At 42.9% G+C, this 8,213-nt stretch overlaps 1 protein-coding gene across 1 annotated transcript; it reads left to right on the forward strand.

Annotated features, from left to right (window-relative positions):
• The first annotated feature begins 243 nt into the window (after positions 1 to 243).
• Positions 244 to 3,610, forward strand: LOC123170552 (WAT1-related protein At1g44800). Its single transcript, XM_044588411.1, has 7 exons — positions 244 to 567; positions 1,733 to 1,795; positions 1,896 to 2,012; positions 2,146 to 2,389; positions 2,479 to 2,637; positions 2,725 to 2,876; positions 2,985 to 3,610. The coding sequence occupies exons 1-7, from the start codon at positions 377 to 379 to the stop codon at positions 3,154 to 3,156; spliced, it is 1,098 nt and encodes a 365-aa protein (XP_044444346.1). The 5' UTR covers positions 244 to 376; the 3' UTR covers positions 3,157 to 3,610.
• The last annotated feature ends 4,603 nt before the right edge of the window (positions 3,611 to 8,213 follow it).

Here is an 8,213-nt window from a genome sequence, read left to right on the forward strand (position 1 = left end):
CTGGAAGCTTTCCCTATCTTGCCCCCTCACCCGCCTCCTTATCGCCCTCGCCGTCCATCCCATCCATGGTCGGCCGGGGCAGCACGCGCTGGGCGGAAGGGCCACAACAGGCCACTCACACACACAGACCACTCGACAGCAGGTCACTCACACACCTAAAGTGTAACGTATGGGGCAACCCAGTCATGCAGGTTGCCTGCACAGTTGAGTGTCTACATATATAAGGTTGCCCCTGCCAAGATTGCATGACAACACACCAAGCAGGCAGGCAGGCGTACCAGGCTAACGTTGCCTGATCAGCAGCTACACATATAGTCAGTCGAGTCGAGTCGAATCGAGGCAGTATAGTTTAGCTGGAGCTTGAGAGGGTCAGATCATGGAGCTCGTCGGGAGTTGGAGGAAGGTGATGCCTTACATGGCCATGGTCTTCCTCCAGTTCGGCTACGCCGGGCTCTTCCTCCTCTCCGTCGCGTCGCTGCGCCAGGGCATGAGCCACTATGTCCTCGTCGTCTACCGGAACGCCATCGCCGCTGCTGCCATGGCTCCGTTCGCGCTATGGTTTGAGAGGTTGATATCACGGATCCGTGAATCATCCCTAGCTTCTTACTGATTACTAGAATCGTTGAACATGTCTAGACGTTTATACTGGCTTCGTGTAGAATGTATTTGTTGGTGGTCAACCGTGCTCATGTCAGGGTGGCAACCGGGCCCGCCGCTGCACGGTTAGAAAAGCCGTGGTCATGTCAAATTGGTCACTCGTTTCGTTGTACCTTTAGGAGTTCAGTTTTTGAAGTAGTTGAAAAGTCATACTATAAGTTGCGTATAGTCGGTAATTGGCTATGGCTCCTAGGTGCATATGCATCCATTGTCTAAACACACATTTTGAAAAGTTGAAAAATCCCGAACAAAAACCCCGCGTGTATATCCGGAAATCTATGTGCGTGCACAAAGTTTCCGGTGAAAAACGAGATTTTTTGTGGCTTGTGTAAAAAAAACAATTTCTGATGCTCCATTATAACTATTCATGAGGCATTTCTTTATCTTTTTTACACAAGCCACAAAAAATGTCATTTTTCACCGGAACTTTGTGCACGCACATAGAATGTCCGGATATACCCGCGGGATTTTTGTTCCGAATTTTTCAACTTTTTAAAATGTGTATTTAGACGATGGGTGCATATACACCTAGGAGCCAAAACACCGCGTCCGCGTATAGTAACTTTTTTTTGCGAGAGGTGTGTATAGTAACTTAGTAAGTAGTTGGGGAAATTTATCAGTTGCTTGTTGAGCCACATTCATACTCTTATGTTCTCAGATGGGACAATTTCTAGGGTTAAGATTAGCTTACTATTTGTGTTCATGGAATTAAAGTAAACAACAATATGTTTCCTGAAATGTAATCCATATAATTTACATTATTTTGTTGTCTTCTCATATTACTTTTAATAGATATGTTTGTCGTCGTCACTTCATCCTTGATGAGAAAACGAAATCTTTATGAGTTAATAAGATGGTTCTTGATCGAAAAAGTGAGGTTGGTAAAATAGAGAAAACTTGTTAGCACTATCTTTTGCTCATAACGGATGGTTCTACCAGCTAGCGGTAGCGCTGCTGAGCATTCAGAAACGGCTGAAATAACACTAGCACTTCCCTTTGCTCGTCGTCGTCCAGTTTTCCTTGATAAACCAAGTAAAAAAGCGACATGATGTTTACTCTTCATTTGATGTGACAGGAAAACAAGCCGCAAAATGACTCTCTCCCTGTTCTACAAGATCGTCGCTCTGGCACTACTCGAGTAAGGATCCACCACACACTTGTTGCATAACAGTTGTATTTTTGTGATTTCATTATTTGATGCATTCTTACATTTATACTTGTTATTAAAATTATTCAAGGCCAGTCCTTGACCAGAACTTCTTCTACATAGGAGCCCGTAACACGTCGGCGAGCTTCTCTTCGGCGCTCACGAACGTATTGCCTGCCGTAACATTTGTAAATGCCATCCTGATCAGGTGAAGCTCCGAACCGAACCGATACATTATTAACAGTAAAAGGAACCAGCAATTCTCTGTTTTACTTTTTTCGTGTTTATAAAGAGCTTGTATTTATTAAGTAGGTATTGAAAGAAATTGGTCAACAATGTAGGATGGAGAGAATAAACATCAAGGAGCGGCGGAGCCAGGCGAAGATCGCCGGCACGGTGATCACAGTCGGCGGAGCGCTGCTCATGGTACTCTTCCGCGGCCCTGTCCTCAACTTCCCATGGACCAAGCATGCCGGAAGCCACGTCGTCGCCGACACGGCCAACCACAGTAGCGGTTGCTGGCTCTTGGGCATCGTCATGATCCTGTTGAGCAGCTTCTGCTGGTCAGCCTTCTTCATACTCCAGGTGAGTTCACACTCTTCTTAAATTAGTTTCTGTTCCAACTGCATCCCGATGTATTTGTGGTGACCATCGATTTTCTTTGCGATCTTCAGTCACACACGTTGAGGAGTTACCCGTCCGAGCTCTCCCTGACCACGATGATATGCGCCATGGGCGTCGTGCAGAGTGGCGTGGTTGCGCTGGTGATGGAGCGTGACACCAAGGCTTGGGCAATCGGATTCGACATGAGGCTCTTGACGGCCGTCTACTCTGTAACTAATTGTGACCAATTTGAAATCAGACTTCCTTCCGTGGATGGTTCCGATGATTAACTCGCTGCTTAATTAATTTCATTTCAGGGCGTAATGTGTTCTGGGGTTGCTTATTATTTACAAGGGATAGTTATCCAAGAACGGGGGCCAGTGTTTGTCACTGCCTTTTGCCCTCTCTGCATGATCATAGTGACTGTGCTAGGCTCTTTCATTCTTTCCGAGGTGATTACATTGGGAAGGTATGTATATATATTGCTTCACTCGCAACTTTGAACAAACCGTGACACTTATTTTGGATCGGAGGGAGTAGCTGTTATTCATCCATTCACAAATTTGTTTCCATGTAGGATCACTGGCGCGATGATTATTGTTGTTGGTCTCTATGCTCTCATCTGGGGCAAGAGCAATGACCATGTGAATCAAGTTGAACGCGATGACAATTTTGAGAAGCACAACTCTTTTGAGCTACCGTTTACTACTACCACCATTACCAAAGCAAGCAACCTTGATCACATTTGACAATCACCGTGCCTGCATGCAGCAAGGAAAGCTTGATGCAAAATCAACTTGCAAAGTGATGACTTGAGCTCATCGCTCTTCCGATGTTTCCTTCGACTAGTAAATGCGTACGTGCATTGCACGTTGTTATTATGTAGTATATTAATCACACGCTGATATTAGGTAGGATATTATTTGCGTGTTAATTATGTGATTAGCATGGCATTGATATTTGGTATGATATCAACTGCATGCTAAATGTGTTGAGTGCTCACCATTGGAGCAGTCTGAGTTGTTGGATTGACCTGGTTTGATAGCCGGGATTTGTTGGATCTGCCCTTTTAGGTCTTTTTATATTTGTATAGATATAGATATATCTTGTGTCATTATTGTACCAAGATGTAACTCTAGGTTGAGCCTCATTCTCATATCCACGGAACTTTCAAATAAAAAGTATGTTTTGTTGAGTGCTTCATTATGAGGGTGTCGTCAATGTTAGAGCATCTCCGGTGGTTGTCCTAAAATAGGGCATTGAGGTTTAAGACACCAAAAAGTGAGTTTTAGAGCATCAGATTTTATCTCTCCAACAGTGACCTAAATAGGGCACTACAATTGGAATTTAACACAAATAATAAAAACATGACATCAAATTCATCAACCACAAGATTCGCAAAAAAAAAAAATCATCAACCACAACATCAAATTATTACATATTCATCAATCCACATCACACGTAAAAACAAAGTTCATCATACATGACATGAAACATAGGGATAAAACTAGTGGTCTTTTTGCCCATGCCATGCTCGCCACTCTTCGACGAGAACTTGATATGTCTCCATCGTATCTACTTTTCCAAACACTTTTGCCCTTGTTTTAGACTCTAACTTGCATGATTTGGATGGAACTAACCCGGACTGACGCTGTTTTCAGCAGAATTGCCATGGTGTTATTTTTGTGCAGAAATAAAAGTTCTTGGAATGACCTGAAACTTCATGGAGATTATTTTTTGAATTAATAAAAAATACTGGCGAAAGAATCAAGGCCAGGGGGCCCACGCCCTGTGCGCGCCTACCCCCCTGGGCGCGCCCCCTGCCTCGTGGGCCCCCTGGTGCTCCACCGACCTCAACTCCAACTCCATATATTCACGTTCGGGGAGAAAAAAAATCAAAGAGAAGAATTCATCACGTTTTACGATACGGAGCCGCCGCCAAGCCCTAAACTCTCTCGGGAGGGCTGATCTGGAGTCCGTTCGGGGCTCCGGAGAGAGGAATCCGTCGTCGTCGTCATCATCAACCTTCCTCCATCACCAATTTCATGATGCTCACCGCCGTGTGTGAGTAATTCCATCATAGGCTTGCTGGACGGTGATGGGTTGGATGAGATTTATCATGTAATCGAGTTAGTTTTGTTAGGGTTTGATCCCTAGCATCCATTATGTTCTGAGATTGATGTTGCTATGACTTTGCTATGCTTAATGCTTGTCACTAGGGCCCGAGTGCCATGATTTCAGATCTGAACCTATTATGTTTTCATGAATATATGTGAGTTCTTGATCCTATCTTGCAAGTCAATAGTCACCTACTATGTGTTATGATCCGGCAACCCCGAAGTGACAATAATCGGGACCACTCCCGGTGATGACCGTAGTTTGAGGAGTTCATGTATTCACTAAGTGTTAATGCTTTGGTCCGGTACTCTATTAAAAGGAGGCCTTAATATCCCTTAGTTTCCAATAGGACCCCGCTGCCATGGGAGGGTAGGACAAAAGATGTCATGCAAGTTCTTTCCCATAAGCACGTATGACTATATTCGGAATACATGCCTACATTACATTGATGAATTGGAGCTAGTTCTGTGTCACCCTATGTTATAACTGTTGCATTAATAATCGCATCCGACATAATTATCCATCACCGATCCAATGCCTACGAGCTTTTCATATATTGCTCTTTGCTTAGTTACTTTACCGTTGCCACTGTTACAATTACTACAAAACTGCTACTGTTACTTTTGCCACCGTTACCGTTACTTCCATACTACTTGGCTACTAAATACTTTGCTGCAGATATTAAGTTATCCAGGTGTGGTTGAATTGACAACTCAACTGCTAATACTTGAGAATATTCTTTGGCTCCCCCTGTGTCGAATCAATAAATTTGGGTTGAATACTCTACCCTCGAAAACTGTTGTGATCCCCTATACTTGTGGGTTATCAAGACTATTTTCTGGCGCCGTTGCCGGGGAGCATAGCTCTATTCTTTGAGTCACTTGGGATTTATATCTTCTGATCACTATGAGGAACTTGAAAGACGAGAAAACCAAAATTTATCCCTCAACTACGAGGGGAGGTAAGGAACTGCCATCTAGCTCTGCACTTGATTCACCTTCTGTTTTGAGTAAACTTGCGACACCTAAACCTGCTTCTGATATGTCGCGTGTTATTGATGATGCCACTTCTGCTATGCATGATACTTATGATGAAACTACTTCTATGCTTGATACTACTATGCCACTAGGTGAATTTCTTGATGAACAACTTGCTAGGGCTAGAGAGAATGAAATTATTGAAACTGATAATATTTATGAAAGTGATGATGAAGATTCTCCCCCTAGATATGAATTGCCTGTTGTGCCTGAGGGTTATGTTATGGATGAAGAAACTGCTAGAGACTTTCTTGCTTGCAATGATAGGAAGGATCTTAAGAAATTATTAGCTAAGCTTAAAGAAAAATCCCCGAATGCTAGAATGAAATATGACCCTGCTTTTGCTACTTCACCTATCTGTGTTACTGATAAGGATTATGATTTCTCTGTTGATCCTGAGATAATTACTTTGGTTGAATCTGATCCTTTTTATGGCTATGAATCTGAAATTGTTATGGCACATCTTACTAAATTAAACGATATAGCAACCCTATTCACTAATGATGAGAAAACTCGCTACTACTATATCCTTAAGTTATTTCCGTTCTCATTAAAGGGTGATGCTAAAACATGGTTTAATTCTCTTGATCCTGGTTGTGTGCGTAGTCCCCAGGATATGATTTACTACTTCTCTGCTAAATATTTCCCCGCTCATAAGAAACAAGCTGCTTTAAGGGAAATATATAATTTTGTGCAAATTGAAGAAGAGAGTCTCCCACAAGCTTGGGGGAGGCTTCTCCAATTACTTAATGCTTTGCCTGATCATCCTCTCAAGAAAAATGAAATACTTGATATCTTTTATAATGGACTAACCCATGCTTCCAGAGACCACCTGGATAGTTGTGCTGGTTGTGTTTTCAGGGAAAGAATAGTTGATCAAGCTGAATTGCTATCGAATAATATGTTGACTAATGAAAATAATTGGACACTTCCCGAACCAACTCCTAAGCCAACTCCGAAGAAAAGGGGCATTCAATTTCTCAGTCTTGAAGATATGCAAGAGGCAAAGAAATCTATGAAAGAAAAGGGTATTAAACCAGATGATGTTAATAATTTACCTCCTATTGAAGAAATACATGGTCTTAATTTGCCGCCTGTTGAAGAAATACATGGTCTTGATAACCCGACACAGGTAGTAAAGGTAAATTCTGTCTATATATTTGATGAAGGTGATATTCCTCGTTATAAGTCTGCTAGCCAATGCTTAGATGAGTTTGATAATTTTATTGTCAAACAAGAAAACTTTAATGCTTATGTTGGTAGACAATTGAAACGTAATGCTTATATGATTGAACACTTGAGTGATTATATGTCTAGTATTAAAGGCGAACTTAAACTCATTAGTAAACATGCTTCTATGGTTACCACTCAAGTAGAACAAGTGCTTAAAGCTCAAAATGATTTGCTCAATGAATGAAATAGTAAGGAAAATGATAATGCTGTTAGAGTTATGACTAGAGGGGGTCAAATGACTCAGGAACCTTTGTATCCTGAGGGCCACCCTAAGAGAATTGAGCAAGATTCTCACAGAACTAATGTTGATGCACCTAGCCCTTCTAAAAGGAAGAAAAAGAAAAATGATAGGACTTTGCATGCTTCTAGTGAACCTGTTGTTGACACACCTGAGAATCCCAATGATATTTCTATCTCTGATGCTGAAACACAATTAGGTAATGAACATGAACCTAGTAATAATGTTATTGATGATGTTCATGTTGATGCTCAACTATGACGCCCCCGATTTGACCGTACACTAATCATGCACGCAAATGTGTACGACCAAGATCTGGGACTCACGGGAAGATATCACAACACAACTCTAAGACATAAATAAGTCATACAAGCATCATAATACAAGCCAGGGGCCTCGAGGGCTCGAATACAAGTGCTCGATCACAGACGAGTCAGCGGAAGCAACAATATCTGAGTACAGACATAAGTTAAACAAGTTTGCCTTAAGAAGGCTAGCACAAACAGGGATACAGATCGAACGAGGCGCAGGCCTCCTGCCTGGGATCCTCCTAACTACTCCTGGTCGTCGTCAGCGGCCTGCACGTAGTAGTAGGCACCTCCAGTGTCGTAGGAGTCGTCGTCGACGGTGGCGTCTGGCTCCTGGACTCCAGCATCTGGTTGCGACAACCAGATAGAAAGGAAAGGGGGAAAAAGAGGGAGAAAGGCAACCGTGAGTACTCATCCAAAGTACTTGCAAGCAAGGAGCTACACTACATATGCATGGGTATATGTGTAAAGGGGCATATCAGTGGACTGAACTGCAGAATGCCAGAATAAAAGGGGGATAGCTAGTCCTGTCGAAGACTACGCTTCTGGCCATCTCCATCTTGCAGCATGTAGAAGAGAGTAGATTGAAGTCCTCCAAGTAGCATCGCATAGCATAATCCTACCCGGCGATCCCCTCCTCGTCGCCCTGTTAGAGAGCGATCACCGGGTTGTATCTGGCACTTGGAAGGGTGTATTTTATTCAGTATCCAGTTCTAGTTGTCATAAGGTCAAGGTACAACTCCGGGTCGTCCTTTTACCGAGGGACACGGCTATTCGAATAGATAAACTTCCCTGCAGGGGTGCACCACATAACCCAACACGCTCGATCCCATTTGGCCGGACACACTTTTCTGGGTCATGCCCGGCCTCGT

Source organism: Triticum aestivum, chromosome 7D (assembly GCF_018294505.1).
Source record: "Triticum aestivum cultivar Chinese Spring chromosome 7D, IWGSC CS RefSeq v2.1, whole genome shotgun sequence".
In the NCBI taxonomy this organism is placed as follows: domain Eukaryota; kingdom Viridiplantae; phylum Streptophyta; class Magnoliopsida; order Poales; family Poaceae; genus Triticum; species Triticum aestivum.